This window comes from Dendrobates tinctorius, unplaced genomic scaffold, assembly GCF_039654945.1.
Source record: "Dendrobates tinctorius isolate UK_male_01 unplaced genomic scaffold, ASM3965494v1 ptg000037l, whole genome shotgun sequence".
NCBI classification, from domain to species: Eukaryota; Metazoa; Chordata; class Amphibia; order Anura; family Dendrobatidae; genus Dendrobates; species Dendrobates tinctorius.
Window position 1 is genome coordinate 22,824,625 of NW_027361705.1, and position 19,515 is coordinate 22,844,139.

At 43.4% G+C, this 19,515-nt stretch overlaps 1 protein-coding gene across 1 annotated transcript; it reads right to left on the minus strand.

Annotated features, from left to right (window-relative positions):
* Positions 1–1,110: 1,110 nt before the first annotated feature.
* On the minus strand, positions 1,111–18,948 carry LOC141088133 (interferon-induced transmembrane protein 1-like). The gene is made up of 2 exons (XM_073574071.1): positions 18,627–18,948; positions 1,111–1,830 (listed from the first exon to the last, which is right to left on the minus strand). Exons 1-2 carry the CDS (start codon positions 18,882–18,884, stop codon positions 1,651–1,653), a joined length of 438 nt encoding a protein of 145 aa, XP_073430172.1. The 5' UTR covers positions 18,885–18,948; the 3' UTR covers positions 1,111–1,650.
* Positions 18,949–19,515: the final 567 nt, after the last annotated feature.

The following is a 19,515-nucleotide window of genomic DNA, read 5'->3' on the forward strand; positions in this document are numbered from 1 at the left end:
TGTCTGGGATAGGCATCCACACCATCGCAGCTACAGCCACAAAATTTGGCACAGTCACACGTCTGGACCCCGAGACTGTCCTAGGCTATGTTGTAAGGTGAAATTTTAACCCCGCACGTTCCAATTCACCAAACAATTTTGCCCCTATCTACATAATGGGGAAAAAGTGTGTGTGTGTCAAGCCCCGTCCCTTATTATGATGTCATAATGGTTGCCATGGCGACGCTGATGTCATCATAGGTTGCAAGCCCCGCCGCTCATTATGATGTCATAATGGTTGACTATGGGATGGAGGATGTGTGATGGGTATATGGGCACTGGACTATGGGATGGAGGATATGTATGATGGGTATATGGGCATGGGACTATGGGATGGAGGATGTGTGATGGGTATATGGGCACTGGACTATGGGATGGAGGATATGTATGATGGGTATATGGGCACTGGACTATGGGATGGCAGATATGTATGATGGGTATATGGGCACGGGACTATGGGATGGAGGATATGTATGATGGGTATATGGGCATGGGACTATGGGATGGAGGATATGTATGATGGGTATATGGGCATGGGACTATGAGATGAAGGATGGGTGATGGGTATATGGGCACTTTACTATGGGATGGCGAATATGTATGATCGGTATATGGGCATGGGACTGTGGGATGGAGAATATCTGTGATGGGTATATGGGCGTGGGACTATGGGATGGAGGATATGTATGATGGGTATATGGGCATGGGACTATGAGATGAAGGATGTGTGATGGGTATATGGGCACTTGACTATGGGATGGCGAATATGTATGATGGGTATATGGGCATGGGACTATGGGATGGAGAATATCTGTGATGGGTATATGGGCACTCGACTATGGGATGGAGGATATGTATGATGGGTATATGGGCACGGGCCTATGGGATGGTGGATATGTATGATGGTTATATGGGCACAGGACTATGGGATGGAGGATAATTATAATTTGTTATAACTAACCAGAGTTAGTTACTATGCCCGGGCAGCGCCAAGCTCTTCAGCTAGTTAAGAATAAGCTTCAGAGAATTTCATGGTGTTTTTATCCATAATAACCACATTAAAACATTAAAAACATGAACATACAAAATTTATTTAAAAAAATAATCTGTATCTTCATATGTATTTATCACAACATTTTTGCATAAAATGACTTTGCAAAAATCAATATGATAGTGATAAGTATGCCTTGACTCTCAAACGTATAGTGTGCTTTTCATACTGGATATATTTGACTTCACAATCAGTCTTGAGTAGAGATGGAAGAATAGATTTCCAGGACTCTGGTCCATCAGCCAGGTCAGTATTGTGTGACCGCTGAACAGGAGACCTGCACATCTCCTTACCTCCTGGTATTCCAGACTCCTCTTTTGATTAGCTGGAAGGGCACAATGTTGTGTGTGCATCCCATCGCAATGATGACATCAGCCTAGCCCTGGCTAATCAAAGGGAATACCATGTGTTAAGAAGATTTTTAGGTCTCCCGTTCAGCTGTCACAGAGTACTGACCTGGTTGATGGATTGGAATCCTGCTAATCCATTCTCCCATCTCTAGTCTTGGACAAATCAAATCCTAGAAGTCGTACAGATGCTATGTTTGATGTCAATAGTATTTACAGCCCAAGCCAACTCCTAAGGGTAGCCCTCATTTGAACCAGATTTACATAAATGATGGTTGCTGTAATGAGGAACCATAATATGGTCAAGACTGAGGATGCAATATTAAAGGAACGGGCTTTGGTTCCATAGTTCCTGGCTCCGTCTTGATTTCCAACTAACTTCTGATCCCGAGACTGCAAGAAAAAAAGAACAAAAAATACATAATTAATGGAGATTGACTATCAATACTGTCAAGCGCCTTGTCTTTATGATTTAAAAATCTTAATAATAAAATGTCTTCCTTTGGATAAGAAAACCAACTTGTGATTGCTGGAGGTCCCAACTATATGAGCCCCGTTGGTAAGATAAATGAAGTTGGTGGCACGTTCTCTGCAGTCCAGACACGAGTCGCTGTGGCTGGTACTGCCGTAAGGCGTTGGATACTGCAGAAGCAAAAATGCCATCTTTACTTCATTATCATCTGTGTGAATCTAGGGAATGTTTTTCTAATAGTGACCTGGCAGTGGGTCCTCTCAAGAACCTAATTCTCCCAGGACAGAAAAAAACATTATGATCATTGATTTGTCCAGAACAAATAACCATATCTACTGCAAAAACATTTAGGACAGCAGCTGCCCAAGATTGAGTACCAAAATCCAGCCCTCCCACCTAAGGTTGCTTGCTTTTATACCAAAAAATACTGGTCAGGTTCTCACAGGTAAAAAAGTGGGTGGACTTGTGGCCACGGCTGAGGAAAAGTGTTTTGCTTCTTTTTTTTTTACTTATAAAAGGAGGAGGAGAAGGAGGAGATCCAGGAGTAGCTTCCAACAGCAGCATAGTGGATAGACCGTCTGTATCACTGAAATGGGTCACGGGAGTTTCCTTCTCTCCCAGAGGTGAGGGAGGAGGTCATTGGGCATGAAGAGCATAGCTAGTGCTCATCATGATTTGCACTTGAGCAACAGTGTCTTTTATGAAGAACAGGGTTGAGATGTGGACCCAACAACATAACTCCATGAGACGGCTCCTGATAGGCTGACATTGGGAGTTTAGGTTCACTGAACTCTACGAATAGCAGCCTTAAAACATGGATGAAGTCTTCATATTTTCATGGAGGACACTCTACAGCATAAGTCATGACCAAGGCTTACTCTGGGCTTTATGCTAAGTGCCACCTCCCCACATAGTAGACCTTCATGACAGAGAGCAGAGGTGATCTCACGCAGCCTGATGTCTGCATAATGTTTTAAAGTGCAAAGGAGTTTCAACAAACAGTATGGGCATATGTATCAATACTATGTAACTCTTATACAGCGCAAAGTTAGACTATACAGTCTTAAAATGTGCCAGGTTTATACTGAGGGTGAGCAATGAGTGGAACAGGCTGCCATTAGAGGTGGTGAGTTCTCCTTCAATGGAAGTCTTCAAACAGAGAGATCTGTCTGAGATAGTCTAGTGGATCCTGCAATGAGCAGGGGGTAAGACACGATGACCCTGGAGGTGCTGACAACTCTAAAATTCTATGGTTCTATGATAGTGATTAATGGGGTTTAATAAATCTGTGACATTTTAAGACTGTCTAGTCTAAGTTTACAGCCCCTATAAGTTTGCTTACTTTGTGCCAGAAAGATTTGGAACAACTTTGGTACATTTTTTTGCATGTTGTTACATGTTACATGTTAAGCTATAACCATTTTCATACACTTGTCAGACAAAGCGCAGAAGGGTCCAAATAATCAAAATGTTTTTGCTACAATTCTAGCATAAAACACCTTGAAATGCCATAAGGGTACAAAATGTTAAATGATACTGCGCTTGAGGATGAGTGATCTGAAAGGACACCTAGATTGGCACAAAAAAAAGGTGATACAATGTGGTGCAACACAATATGGACCCCTTGTTGCAATACCGATGAGTCAGAAATAGGGGTTACTCAGAGATGTCTAGCAATGAAGTAAATCCAGAAAACCCCTTTAAGAGCTAGTGCAAAATTAAGTGTTGCCCAGGATGCCCGTATGGGGATGAAAAACTCGTGGAGCTTGCAGGGGTCGTATGTGGGTCGCCCTCCCAGGGCTGTGGGGTACTCAGAACCGGGCCGGTGGCAGTGGGATGTGTCACAGCAGCGGTGACCCGGACCGTGGCCCTGGGCGCCCAAGTAATAGGAAGATGTGAATGGTGGAATCTAGTTAAATGAATAGTTTGTGACAACACCTGTGGTGTTCGGCAAGGGAGGTGTTAAGCCGACGCTGCAGACAGATCCTCCGGGACAGATGGTGTGGTGCAGCAATGATGTTATAGCCCTCCACAGGCAGGGCTGTTGTCCCAGGGCAGTGTAGATGTGGAGACACTTAGATGGTGCAGAGTTTGGCGCAGGGGATGTAGCAGTGCCAGGCGGACGGACGCAGGAAGGAATGGAGGACACCAGGGCATGTAGTTCCAAAGCTTTACTCACAGTCTGTAGTGCCCGCTTCTGTGCCATGTCCTCCAGGTCAGGGACTCAGTCAACCTCCAGGCAAGATGGAATGCTCCCTTCCACGCCCCGCCAATTCATGTGCCTTTTCTGAATGTCTCCTCTATAGCGCCTTTAAGTGTGAAGATCTCCTAGTACTGAGTTACACTGGAGTTCCTCCTGACAGATGTTCCCAAGAACTCTACTTGTACGGCAGACAACTGTAGCCTGCTTCGGGGACTCTCTACTCCTAAGTCCCGGCTCTCTATCCATGTTGCTGTTGTGCCCTCAAGTCTTAGATGGGAGTAGTGCATTTACAGCCCACTACTCCACCGGTGTCTGCTGCAGAACCATTAGTGTCCATACAACCTCGGGGACCAGGCCCCCGCCTCGCGCTTAGAACTTCTAGGCAGGGTTCTTCCTCTAACCCACGTCCTCTGTGTTCACTTTCACTTCTACACTCCATACTTGTCTTTCCCTCCTATGGAAGCTCAGGCTTTGGTTCAATGTCTTTCTCCTTCTTTCCTTTCCCGTCCCAGCTGGCTCAGAACACAGGCAGCTGCAGCACTCCTTGCTCCATCCCTCTTCCAGGGATCCCCACTCCTCTCTGAGTGGCTTACTCTCTCAGCCTCACTGGCTGACTGACTGACTGAACTCTCATCCGAAACATCCCGCTCTTTTATGTATTCTCAACTCCACCCTCCTCCCAGTACGTTTAGTGTTCCAAGCAGGGAACCACCAAAGATGCTCTGCTTCTCTCTAAGCAAGGAGCCGCAATGTGGTTTTGCTGAACTACTCTATTGTGAGGGGTGCGAGTGTTGGAGCGTGATCAGGAGCTTCCAACTTACCTGGATGGTGGGGCACCACACCTTAGGAGAAGGTGCAGTACCTCTGTGGCGACTGAGCCTCAGGGGCGCCACATATGTGCCTCCACATTGCCTGCAATTCTTACTCATTGCCCGCACCACTTGTACTCTGGTCAGTGGGTCACTTGTACTCTTAGTGGAATTAGCACCCTGCGGTGATCCTTTCATGGGGTGTAGTTACATCTAAAGGTCTCTGCATGCCACTTCACCACATACTGCAAAGCAGGCAGTTTTTCCTCCCCATACGGGCATCCAGGGCAACACTTAATTTTGCACTAGCTCTTAAAGGTCCTTTCCGGCTGACACTCTGCAGCATCAACCATAATCAGAAATTACACCATTTCTGGGCCTCCCTTGGTCATCCCATATTTCCCAAGCTCCCACATAAGGACCTATGAAGGTGCTGGACAGATATACATGTAAAAGTATGGACACCCCTGGTCAAAATTACTGTTATTGTGAACAGTTAAGCAAGTTGAGGGTGAAATTATCTCTAACAGGCCTAAAAGTTAACACATTTCCTTTGTATGTTAGGCAATAAATATATAAACATACATATTATACAAATTACTAAAATGAAAATGGGGTAGTGCAAAAGCTTGGGCACCCTGCATGGTTAGTACCTAGTACCACCCCCTTTTCAGAAAAAAGACGGTGATACCGCCCTGCCCCAGGCTTTATTTATTTTTGCATCCATGTCTGAGCCTGCATTGCCCTTCATCTGTGTTTGCTGGTCAGGCAGTGTGTGGAGGTCAAACCTGAGATGTCTGTGTTCAGACCTGGTTGGCCTTCATCTGCACCTGCTCCATCTGGCTGCACGGGAGTGATGCAGTCATGCTTCAGGTATGGATTGTATTTGATATGGTCTTGCTTTTAAAACATTTAGGAGGCCGCAATGGCACAGTGAATAAATACAAATGTAGAGTAGGACCCCCCATATGAGATTGCCTTGGCGTGGCGGGGTGGCTCAATAAATTGATCAATATTTTGCTAAATGTCTCATTTTGAATGCAGTAAGATATGTGCATATGCACCTCATGTTATGCGTTCTGACCACTGGCAGTGCTGGCTCTTCTCTCTTTTTATTGCAAATTGGTTTTGTGGCTGACCACCACTGTTGCCGTGCACGCTGGGTCATGTTCGCCATCTTTTCTGTGTTTATTGTGATTGATCTAGGCTGCTGTGCACACTCACGGCAGCCCCGCCCTGCCCCAGGCTTTATTTATTTTTGCATCCATGTCTGAGCCTGCATTGCCCTTCATCTGTGTTTGCTGGTCAGGCAGTGTGTGGAGGTCAAACCTGAGATGTCTGTGTTCAGACCTGGTTGGCCTTCATCTGCACCTGCTCCATCTGGCTGCACGGGAGTGATGCAGTCATGCTTCAGGTATGGATTGTATTTGATATGGTCTTGCTTTTAAAACATTTAGGAGGCCGCAATGGCACAGTGAATAAATACAAATGTAGAGTAGGACCCCCCATATGAGATTGCCTTGGCGTGGCGGGGTGGCTCAATATATTGATCAATATTTTGCTAAATGTCTCATTTTGAATGCAGTAAGATATGTGCATATGCACCTCATGTTATGCGTTCTGACCACTGGCAGTGCTGGCTCTTCTCTCTTTTTATCACCCCCTTTTCAGAGTATCACAGCTTGTAAACACTTTTTGCAGCCAGCCAAGAGTCTTTCAATTCTTGTTTGAAGGACTTTCATCCATTCTTCCTTGGAAAAGTCTTCAAGTTCTGTGAGATTCCTGGCTTGTCTTGCATCCTCTGCTATTTTGAGGTCTAGCCACAGATTTTCAATGATGTTAAGATCAGGGGATTGTGAGGGCCATTGTAAGAGCTTCAGCTTGTGCCTTTTGAGGTAGTCTATCGTGGATTTTGACTTGTTTTTAGGATCATTATCCATTTGTAGAAGCCATTCTCTTTGAACTTCAGATTCTTTACAGATGGTGTTATGTTTGCATCAAAAATTTGTTGAAATTTCATTGAGTCAATCCTTCCCGCTACCTGAGAAATGCTCCCTGTGCCATTGCCTGCAACACAACCCCAAAGCATGATTGATCCACCCCATTCCACCACCACATGACCTGCTCTACCCTCTCCTACTGTATCCTCACCCATCCCTGTAGACTGTGAGCCCTCGCGGGCAGGGTCCCCTCTCCTTATGTACTTGTGTGTCCCTTGTCTTACACATGTTTATTATACTTGTCTATATTTCCCCTTTTCACATGTAAAGCACCATGGAATAAATGGCGCTATATAAATGCATAATGATAATAATAATACTTAATGGTTGGCGAGATGTTGTTTTCCTGAAATTCTGTGCCCAGTGCTCTCCACACAAACCTTTGATCATTGTGGTCAAGGAGTTCTAATTTAATCTCATCAGTTCACAGGACTTGTTTCCAAAATGCATCAGGCTTGTTTAGATGTTCTTTTGCATACTTCTGATGTTTAATTTTATGGTGAGCACCCAGGAGAGGTATACTTCTGATGACTCTTCCATGAAGGCCATATTTGTGCAGATGTCTCTGAACAGCAGAACAATGTACCACAACTCCAGAGTAGGCTAAATCTTTCTGAAGGTGTTTTGCAGTCAAGCAGGGGTTCTGATTTGCCTCTCTAGCAATCATACGACCAACTTATACAGCACAAAGTTAGATTATACAGTCTTAAACAAACAGTATGGGCATATGTATCAATACTATGTAATTCTTATACAGCGCAAAGTTAGACTATACAGTCTTAAAATGTGCCAGGCTGAAATTTTGCATTGACCCATTATCCTTTTTGCAATTTTAAAAATGTAAAAGATTAAAATATGTATTTTTTGGCCTAAAATACAAAGGGAATATGTCATGTTTAGGCCTTTTTAGGGATAATTTAATCTTCAACTTGCTTAACTGTTCATAATAACAGTAATTTTAACCACTGTATGCTACAGTAAAAAAGGTTTAAGTGAGGTTTCTTCTTGTGAAGAAAAGCTCTAAAGTATGAATGCTTTAGAATAGAAGTGTTAATAGCTTATTTTCATCAATCAACAAAATGCAAAAGAATTAACAAACATGAAATCTAAATCAAATCTGCCTTTGATCTGACAGCCTTTGCCTTCAGGTACATTTGTACTCAATTTTTGTAGGAACTCAGCAGGAAGGTTGCTTCAAACATCTTAAAAGATCTAACCACAGATCTTCTGTGGATGTCGCTTGTGCAAATCTTTTTGTCTCTTCATTTAATCCCAGACAGACTCATAGAATCATAGAATCGTAGAGTTGGAAGGGACCTCCTGGGCCATCTGGTCCAACCCCCTGCTCAAAGCAGGATTCGCTAAATCATCCCAGACAGATGTCTGTCCAGCCTCTGTTTGAAGACTTCTATTGAAGGAGAACTCACCACCTCTCGTGGCAGCCTGTTCCACTCATTGATCACTCTAACTGTCAAAAGTTTTTTCTAATATCTAATTTGTGTCTCCTCCCATTCAGTTTCATCCCATTGCTCCTAGTCTTTCCTTGTGCAAATGAGAATAAAGATGATCCTTCTACAATGTGACAGCCCTTGAGATATTTGTAGACAGCTATTAAGTCTCCTCTCAGTCTTCTCTTCTGCAAGCTAAACATTCCCAAATCCTGCAACCTTTCTTCATAAGACAGGGTTTGCAGACCGGCCACCATTCTGGTCGCTCTTTTCTGAACTTGCTCCAGTTTGTTGATGTCTTTTTTAAAATGTGGCGCCCAAAACTGGACACAGTATTCCAGATGAGGGTCTGACCAAAGAGGAGAAGAGGGCAATAATGACTTCACGTGATCTAGACTGTATACTTCTGTTAATACATCCTAGAATTGCATTTGCCTCTTTTGCTGCTGCATCACACTGTTGACTCATATTCAGTCTGTGATCTATAAGTCTATGTGCATACGGTGCGGATTCTGCTGCGGATCCGCAGCGGATTTGGCCCTGCGGATCCGCAGCAGAACTGCAGGTGATGTACAGTACCATTATAGCCTATGGAAAATTGAAACCGCTGTGCAGACGGTGCGGATTTATCGGCGCGGTTTTGCCTGCGGTTTCAAATCCGCAGAAAGAATTGACATGTCATTCTTTTCTGCAGATTCCGCTGCGGTTTGCCATCTCCTCCATTGTGGAGGCGATAAACCACAGGGCAAAACCGCAGGATAATCCGCAGGTCTTTTGACCTGCGGATTTAACTGCGGATAGTGCAAAATCCGCGGGTGAATCCGCACCGTGTGCACATAGCCTTAGTATACCCAAGTCTTTTTCACATGTGCTGTTGCTTAGCCTTATTCCTCCCATTCTGTATATGCTTTTTTCATTTTTATTGCCCAAATGTAGTACTTTGCATTTTTCCCTGTTAAAAACAATTCTGTTAGTTGCTGCCCACTGCACCAGTTTATTTATATCTTTTTTAATCCTCTCTCTCTTCTCTAGTATTAGCAATCCCTCCAAGCTTTGTGTCATCAGCAAATTTAATCAGTTTACTCTCAATTCCTTCATCTAAATTGTTGATAAAGATGTTGAACAATACAGGGCGCAGGACAGAGCCCTGTGGTACCCCACTTGAGACTTTCATCCAACTGGATGTGCAGCCATTTACGACCACTCTTTGGGTCCGATCACTAAGCCAGTTATGAATCCACCTAACAGTTGCCTTGTCCATTCCACACTTAGCCATTTTTTCAATAAGGATTGTGTGAGATACTTTGTCAAATGCTTTGCTGAAGTCAAGATATACTACATCTACAGCATTTCCCTGATCCACCCAATCAGTGATTCTGTCATAGAAGGAAATTAAGTTAGTCTGACAGGACTTATTAGTTACAAACCCATGCTGACTCTGTTTAATCACTTTATTCTTATCCAGGTACTTACATACATGTTGTTTAATAATTTGTTCAAAGATCTTTCCTGGTATAGAAGTCAGACTCACCGGCCTATAGTTGCCTGGGTCCACCTTCTTCCCCTTTTTGAAGATAGGAACAACATTTGCTCTTCTCCAGTCTTATGGGACTTCTCCTGTTCTCCAAGAATTTTCAAAGATTATGGAGAGGAGTTCAAAAATGTCTTCTGCTATCTCCTTCAGTACTCTGGGGTGTAATTCATCTGGACCTGGAGACTTGAATTCATTTAGGTTAGCTAAGTGTTTCCTCACTATATTTCTGTTTATAGATATCCTGGATTCTTCTATTCCCTTAATAGGACAGTGAAGAACAGTTGATATTACATTTCCTTTCTGAGAGAAAACAGATGCAAAATAGGAATTTAAAAGTTCGGCCTTTTCAACATCCTGTCTTACCATTTCATCATTTTCATCCTGTAAAAATCCTATAGCATCTTTGACTTTTAATTTACTTTTGACATATCCCCAAAATCCTTTATTATTGCTTTTGATGTCTCTTGCAAGCCTCAATTCATTGTCAGCTTTAATAATCTGATTTGTGCCCTGCAAGTTCTGAAGACAACATTATATTCTTCTTTAGATATGCCTCCAATAACAATTGTGCTTTGAGAATTTCATTTTTCAAGCTTTCCCATCCTTCCTGGACATTTTTGTCCTTGAGGATATCCAGCCATTGGATCCCTCCAATTCTCTTTATGAATCCCTCAAAATCTGCCTTTCTGAAATCTAACCTTGACGTCTGAGTTTTCACAGGTCTTCCTCCTCTAGTTATCCAAAATTCTAAAATAGCATGGTCGCTACCTCCTAGGGTCCCAGCCACTTTTACCTCCTCAACCATTTCCTCCCTGTTTATAAGGATTAGATCCAAGGTAGCAGATGACCTGTTAGTTTTGCCAGAGAGAGATTCCCAACAAATGTCAGGATAGTTGAAATCTCCCATGCATGACTCGATGATATTGAGATCAGTGCAGTGTGAGGTTTTATCATAACTACCAATACTTCTTATTCTTTTTTACATTGAAGATAGTTCTTTAGTTTTTAATGACATTGGCTGTATGTTTGAGGTCATTGTTCCGAGGAAAATAAGTTTGGGCCAATCAGACACCTCACTAATGGTATTACAAGATCGGTAAGTATCTGCCTGTATTTCTCAGCAATGTGGACACCATTTATCCTGACCATATCCTGAAATCAATTTACTGAAATGCAGCCCAGACTTGCAAGTAGCCTCCACTTTGTTTTACTGCTGCCTGGACACATTCATTGCTATACCGCTCTTTAGTCTTTCAGAAACAAGCTGCCTTCTGTTGCAGGCAAATACCTAACATTTTGACTCATGCATCCCGAGAACCTGCTGCTATTTTAAATTTTTCTTCTGTACCCCATTGAATATGCTTTTGTGTATAGCTGAGATACTTGGTCTTGTTTACATGTCGTAGGTATTACTTTTAGTCTGAGATTCTCCTATGAATCTTTCTTCTGGCCGGACTTCTTGGAACAGTAGAGGGACATATCTAGGTCCCACTGGTTGCGGCCAGTTCTGAGCTTATGGCACTGCTTGACTTCTAATTTAAAAGGAAATTAAAACACCAGTGATTGTCTTTCCGCTGTCTCCAACATCATATTCTCTCTCTCTCGCATCATATCCTCCCTCTATCTGAAACTGAACTCCTTGTGTTTGCTCCCTCCACTAACCTACCTATGCACGACGTTGCCATTTCCATGTGTGGTCCTACCATTGCTCACCAGCTGCATGCTCGCTTTCTTATCATATTTGATTCAGATCTTTCATTCGCTCCCCACACTCGCCCGCTCATGTCATCTACACCTTATAAAAACATTCTAGAATTCAACCTTTTCTTACCTTTGACTCTGCAAAAACTCTTACTGTTGCTCTTATTCATTCTTGCCTGGACTATTGCAACTCTACAAATAGGTCTCCCTCTTACCAAAATCTCCCCACTCCAATCCGTCTTTAATGCTGCAGCCAGGATCAAATTACTCACCAACCGTTACAATGATGCCTCTATCCTGTGCCAGCTGTTCCACTGGTTGCCCATTCTATATCGAATTCAACATAAACTCATCACTTTCACCCACAAAGCACTCCATACTTCAGCACTGTCCGACATCTACTCCCTCATATTAGTCTACCACCCTGACCGTGCCCGCTGTTCTGCTAATGAGCAAAGATTAACATCTTCAATAATCCGAACCTCCCATTACTGTCTCCAAGACTTCTCTTTTCAATTCTTTGGAATGCAATACCCCAGGACACTTCGATTAATCCCCAATACCCACAGTTTTAAGCATGCCCTAAAAACGCATTTCTTTAGACTTGCCTTTCGCCTCAACGTACTTATCTAATTATCCCTGTTTTTCCCATACCAAATTTTCTTCAAAACCAGAACTTTCGTATCATCTGTTCACACTTCTTCCATGCTCTTAATAGCCCTCTGTGTCTATACACATACTGGTTGGTGACCGGTTCGTGCAGCATTACATGAACACTCTATTTAATATATTGATAGCTGGACCGTGCAATACAAGTAATTGTTACCATCCAGCTTTCGTGTCTCCCCATTTCCTTTTAGATTGTGTTAGGAATGGCGGAACACACTAAATAAAAATAATAATAAAGTGCGTTCGCCGCTCGGGGTCCACCGTGCAGTAGGTGTTACGACCGCTGCTGATTAATGGCAGACGAGCAATATGGCGAAATAATGCGCACGGGTTCAACTTCACCCGAAGTGCGCAGAGCGGGCTCTGTTCACACACAGATGCGCCGCAACAAAAACATACAAAAGGCTGAGCCTGTTAGTCACAGGCCTCAGGTAAATGCACACACAGTATAAGGTCACAGGAGCAGGAACTAAGACAGAGGGGCTGCGTCCGTCTAGACCTACCGTGTGTGCGGCGTCGCTACTGCAAACGCCAAGAAGGGCTGCAACTGCAGCGCGGCGCAGGACACTGCCACTGGACAACACAGCTACAAAGTAGGCGCTATGTTGGATGCTAGCGCAGAGGTGCGGTGTGCACAGTAGCCTAAGGCTTGCTACAGACTGGCGCAGACTACTGAACTAATTCCCTAACCACATGCGTAATATCAGAGGGAAGGGGTTTCATAATAAGTCAGTCACCAGAATCATACATCCGTCACCATTCACACATAGCAGTATAGTCTATACTAGCACATAGCGGAACGGCCATGCGCGCTTTTTATAGCAGCCGGGACCTTCCGGAAGCTTCCAGATCTCCGAGATGGACCAATAAGATCTGGAGCAGGACCTGAACACATGACTCCCGAACTCCAATGGGAAACTGTCTCATGGGCATGCTCAGTAGGAGTACAGAGGGACTTAGCCCCTGGAGAGATTAGCTGCAAGGCAATCTCCTCTGCGGTAGATAAAGAGCAAGAGACCGCAGAATGTAAGGGTCTGGATTCCTGCAGAGCAGACGCAGGAACCTGACTCCTAACATTACCCCCCCTCATAGGGCCCCCTCCTCTCTGAGCCTTCCAATCCAGCACCCTGTGCCCATCAGAGGCATAGGCCTCAGACTCGTCCGATGGCAAGTCTGATGTCCTGGTAGGTGACACTGAAAACCGGGACATGTGGAAGGTATCAGAGGCGGCAAGATCGCCAGGTTTAAGAAGGGACATGTGGGAGACAACAGGAGCGGCAAAACCGCCCGGATAATAAGTTGAAGTGGGACGCCGCGGTGTGTCAGCAAACGTCTCCACTCTCTGTTTAAGGAAGCTTAACCGAGCACATGAGGCACATACCTGAATATATTAATGTCCCGAGCCCTGTGCGGCCACTAATATGACCCTGCCAGGAGTTTTGTGGTCTGCATGTAGCCACAGTGACCACCCACCCTGGACGCGTGTGCCCACGCGAGGACCTTCGGCCGAAAGCGAGGGGGGACAAAGGTCTTGCCCGGCGGCACAGAGTTTGGCATTGCGGTGCCCCGTTATCCTGGTGAACAGAGTGCTGATAGTGGCAGGCGTAAGTGGAACTTAGTGTCGGACACGCCTCGAGACTGGCGCGAGACACCTCCATGGGCTCTGGGAGTGAACACTCTGGCTCGGGTGATTCCAGAGGTTCAAAGAGGTTGGGAGTCGTAGTAACCTTCCGGCTAGATTGAGCACGCTCCAGCCCGCATTCCAAAAAACGGAGATCAATACGGGTGGCAATGGCAATCAGCTCCTCCAGACTTGCAGGAACCTCTCTGGTAGAAAGGGCATCCTTAACATGCTCAGCTAAACCTCTCCAAAACACAGGGATGAGGGCTTTGTCAGACCACTCCAGCTCGGAAGCCAGTGTCCGAAAACGAACAGCATACTAACCGAGAGGGATCCCCAGCTGTAGAGAGGTGTCGTGCGTGACCCGTGGTCCCAGGAAGACCTGCTTAATAGCTGTTAAAAACTGAGCAGCGGTCCAAACCTCTGGGTCACCACGCTCCCATAGTGGCGTAGCCCACTCCAACGCCTTGCCCGACAGAAGGGAAACAATAAACTCCACCTTGGCCCGCTCCATAGGGAATCGCGCAGCCAGTAACTCCAGCTGGATAGAGCACTGGCTGACGAAACCCCTACAGGAGGCGCCATCGCCAGAAAATTTATCAGGCAACGGGAGGACGTGGACATACGAGAAACCACCTCTGCGATTGCCTGTACAGCAGCCTCCGAAGACTTGGCCGCTGCGATAACACTCTCAAGAGTAGCCAACCGGCCCTCTAGCTGGCGAATGCACTGAAGGAGTTGCTGGTGATCTGCCATCTCTAGCCAGACCCTGGCGCTAGTATAATGTTAGGAACGGCGGAACGCACTAAATAAAAATAATAATAAAGTGCGTTCGCCGCTCGGGGTCCACCATGCAGTAGGTGTTACAACCGCTGCTGAGTAATGGCAGACGAGCAATATGGCGATATAATGCGCACGGGTTCAACTTCACCCGAAGTGCGCAGAGCGGGCTCTGTTCACACACAGAGGCGCCGCAACAAAAACATACAAGAGGCTGAGCCTGTTTCTAATGCAGTGGGTACACATAACTTGGCCATTTTATGCGCTAAACTTTCTCAATTTTTCATATTTCTAATGCAGTATTGCAATTCATTTTTCAATTTTCATATTTGCATGTTATGGCGCTACAGTGTGCTTCCTTTTTTGCTTGAATGTGCTCAATGTGAACCTGCTTACATCTGTAAAGAGCACAGGGCGCCAGTGGCGAATTTGCCAATCCTGGTGTTCTGTGGCAAATGCCAAGCATCCTGCACGGTGAACCACAGAACCGCTCCTTTATTGAGAGTGTGTTGATAATTGCCAATAATTTCCATCTGTTGTCTATCCTATTTGCACAACAGCATGTGAAATTGATTGTCAATCAGTGTTGCTTCCTAAGTGGACAGTTTGATTTCAAAGAAGTTTGACTGACTTGGAGTTATATTCTGTCGTTTAAGTGTTCCCTTTATTTTTTTTGAGCAGTGTATATATAATTTTTATAGTATATTTAATAAAATTGCAATTTATTTAAAAATAATTTTATTGGTTCTTGTGTTTTCTCTGTCCACTTATTCTCTGGTTGTAGAGTTTAGAGTGGCAGTAATTACTTTTAAGACGTTTTATAAAGTACAAGTCATTATTGGATCTGTGGTTGATTTCACTTTCAGTAGACTGAAGCCTTTCACAATCTCCCAGCTTGTAGAGTACTACTTAGAATTGGACATAAAGCTAAGTTCTGCAATTCTCAAGTGTATTTGCCATTTAAGCCCCCTTTACACACAGCGAGATCGCTAGCAATATCGCTGTAACGTCACTGGTTTTGTGACGTAGCAGCGATATTGCTAGCGATATCGCTATGTCTGATACTTACCTCCGACCGGCTCCCCCGCTGATTATCGCTGATCGCGCGAGAACGTCCAAGACCATTTCTCGTCGAGCGCTTCCTGCTGGGCTTCCTGTGGCGCCGAAGAGCGACGCGTGGACGCGGGAGGGAGGATGTCAGGATCGCCTCGTCTGACAGGTAAGTAGCGACCCCCGACCCCTGCTATGTCGCTGGTGAGATCTGCCTGTGTGGCAGCTCACTAGCGACCACTTAGCGATGCACCAGCGATCCATATCGTTGTCGGGATCGCTGGTGCATCGCTTAGTGTAACAGTACCCTTAGTCTGACATGTAATCATGAAGCACATTGTGCCAACCAGTGTAATTTGTTATCATCCAGCATACAGTATGTGCCTCTATTGTTTAATTAAAGTCACTTGTTCAACTTTTACATTCTGAAATCATTATTTGGAATCGCAAAGTATATAACATATACGATATTGATACTATATATGTAGAGTGTGTCAATGACTGCCTTCTGGACACCTGTCAAGTCAGCAGTCTTCCCCATGATTGTGGAGCCTACTGAAACAGACTAAGGGACTTTTTAAATACTTAGGAAGCCTATGCAGGCGTTTTTTGTTAATATTATATTAACAATATTATAATTTACTTAGATAATGACTTTTGGGTTTTCATTGGCTGTAAGCCATAATCATCACCATTAACAGAAATAAAAACTTGAAATAGACCACTCTGTTTGTAATGACTCTACATAATATATGAGTTTCACTTTTTGTATTGAATAACTGAAATAAATTAACTTTTTGATGATATTCTAATTTTGTGAGATTCACCTGTATAGTTTACATACCCCATCAGAATTTTTGCTTTCTTGTCCTTTTTTTAGAGAATATGAATGATGATAACACCAAACCCTTTCCTCCACTCATGGATAGTGGTTGGGTGAAGCCATTTATTATCAAACTACTGTGTTTTCTCTTTTTAAATCATAATGACAACCCAAAACATCCAAATGACCCTGATGAAAAGTTCACATAATGCATTTCTTAATACCATGTATTGCCCACTCTAACATCAATGACAGCTTGAAGTCTTTTGTGGTAGTTGTAGATGAGGTTCTTTATTTTCTCAGATATAAAGCTCCCCACTCTTCTTGGCAAAAATCCTCCAGTTCCTGTAAATTCCTAGGCTTTCTAGCATGAACTGCGGGCTTGAGATCACCCCAGAGTGGCTCAATGATAATGAGGTCAGGAGACTGAGTTGGCCACTCCAAAACCTTCACGTTGTTCTGCTGTAGCCAATGACAGGTCAACTTTGGATCACTGAAATGTTGGAACGTCCAAGTACTTCCCATGCGCAGCTTCCGGGCTGATGATTGCAAATTTGCCTCCAGTATTTGATGATAACGTGCTGCATTTATCTTTCCTTCAACTTTGACCAAGTTTCTTGTGCCTTTGTAGCTCACACATCTTCAAAACATCAGTGATCAACCTCCGTGCTTTACAGTAGGAATGGTGTTCCTTTCATCATAAGCCTTGTTGACCTCTCTCCAAATATAACATTTATGGTTGTGACCAAAAAGTTAAATTTTGGTCTCATTACTCCAAATTACCTTGTTCAAGAAGTTTTGCGTCTTATCTCTGTGCTGTTTTGCGTGTTGTAGGCCAGATACTTTGTGGCATTTGTGCAGTAATGACTTTTTTCTGGCGACTCGACCATGCAGCCCATTTTCCTGCAATTGCCTCCCTAATGTGTATCTTGAAACAGCCACACTGCTAGTTTTTAGAGAGTCCTGCATTTCAGTTGATGTCATCTGTGGGGTTTTCTTTGCATCCCGAACAATTTTCCTGGCAGTTGTGGATTAAATTTTTGCTGGTCTACCTGACCGTGGTTTTGTTTTTACAGAGCCCCTGATTTTCCATTTGTTAACCACAGTTTGAACGCTGCTGACTGGCATTATCAATTCCTCGGATATCTATTTGTATCTCTGTCCTGTTTTATACAGTTCAACTACTTTTTCCCATAGATCCGTTGACAATTCTTTTGCTTCCAGAAACGTCAGTGGCTGGATGAAGGATGCAAGAGTATGTCTGGATCCCAGAAACTCACTCAGCTTTTATGCACCCACACTGATTATAAGCAAACAGGTCACAGGTGAGGATGTTACCTTTAGTAGCCATTCAAACCCATTTGTGTCAACTTCTGTGCATGATATCAGGCCAAAATCACCAGGGGATGTGAACTTTTGATCAGGGTCATTTGGATGTTTTGGGTTGTCATTATCAGTTAAAAAGTGAAAATACAGTAGTTTGACAATAAATGGCTTCATCCAACCACTAACCAGGAGTGGAGAAAAAGTTTTTGTGTTATCAATCATATTCTCTGAAAAAAAGGCCAAGAATGCAAAAATTCTGCCGGCGTATGTAAACTTTTGAGCACAACTGTATATACAGTATATATATATTTATGTAAAATAAAAGTCCTCTGCAAACTGACTACTCTCCCTTTGCCTCTGCTTTGGGTACAAATCTGAAATTGACGGAACATCCACACTAGCTTTTTTTTTTCAGTATGTTGCTTATATTTTAATTACAGCAAACTCTTGTGCCATAGAAATAAGTTCCTCAGACTATGTTTTCATAAAAATGTACTGTCAAAGTACAGTATGAATATGCTTGTTTCAAATTAAAGAAATGCTTATATAGCAACCATCATAAATGGGGGCTAAGATTTTTAAAAGGATTATTCATGTATTTTCGATTTAAGAAAAATTAAAGAAATAATCATTAGTAAATATGCAGACATTAAAGCCAATGGGAAATATTTATCGCAACTACATTGCTGGAAATGTTGTTACCTTTTTTATAATAATAGCAATCTTTGTATGAAAAAATAGTCTCACACTCACCTTAACAGAAAAGATAAGTGCAACAAGTCCAAGGCAGCAGAAATTCATGTAGAAAGAGTTAAGTATGGACCAGATTATGTGATCTCTTACAGGAGGTTGATCAGATATTATCGTCACCTTGGTGGACTCAAGTTGAATGCTGGCGTCTTTCAGAGGGATCATTTCTACCTTCAACGATTCATCGCCTTCATTGACATCACAATAAACAGATAACGGCTTCTCAAGCTGTTGGGTGGAAATATCTTCCTTGGTTTCCATTCTCTCGGAGAGAAAGAACAGCTAAGGATTTGGTGTTGGGGATTCTGCTGAGACGGAAAATGAGAAGTGGGTGGAACAGGTGACGAGAAAGTCAAAGGTAGTGAAAAACAAACAATAGATAGATCATTAATGGATGAAAGGTAATGGCTGTCAGTGTATTTACACTACCATGGCTGGGGTGTACAAACTATAGAGCAATGTTCTTACTAAACTCTCTGACAAGGTAGTCTGTCCACATTGAAGACAAATGATCATATCTGAGATTATTACACATATCAATTATCTTGGCAGAGATCTCTGTCACCATTATCGGCATATCAGATGGGGAACAAAGTGAAGGATTATCTGGGAATCGCCATGCCCTTGGTGTATAAGATTCTAAAGATGAGTTACATTTGCATATTTGATAGCTTTAGGCTATGTTCACATGTCCAGTAGTGATCTGTTAAAATGGATCCAGCAGCAATCCATTGGCAAAAAAGTTGTGCAGACACAACTTTTTAGTCCATTTTTAAATAGCTGATCTCTGCTGCATTCGTTTTTTTGGTTTTTTTTTTAAATATTGAAGTCTATAGAAAACGGATCTGTTAGTTAGCCATCTGTTTTTCTTTCATTTGTAAAAACAAAAATA

Bases quoted from the DNA above. Each gene is read 5' to 3' on its own strand.
- LOC141088133 (XM_073574071.1), bottom strand. From the start codon at position 18,884: ATGGAAACCAAGGAAGATATTTCCACCCAACAGCTTGAGAAGCCGTTA. The intron at 1,831-18,626 runs GTGAGTGTGAGA...TTTTTCTTGCAG, and splicing joins CACTTATCTTTTCTGTTAAG to TCTCGGGATCAGAAGTTAGT.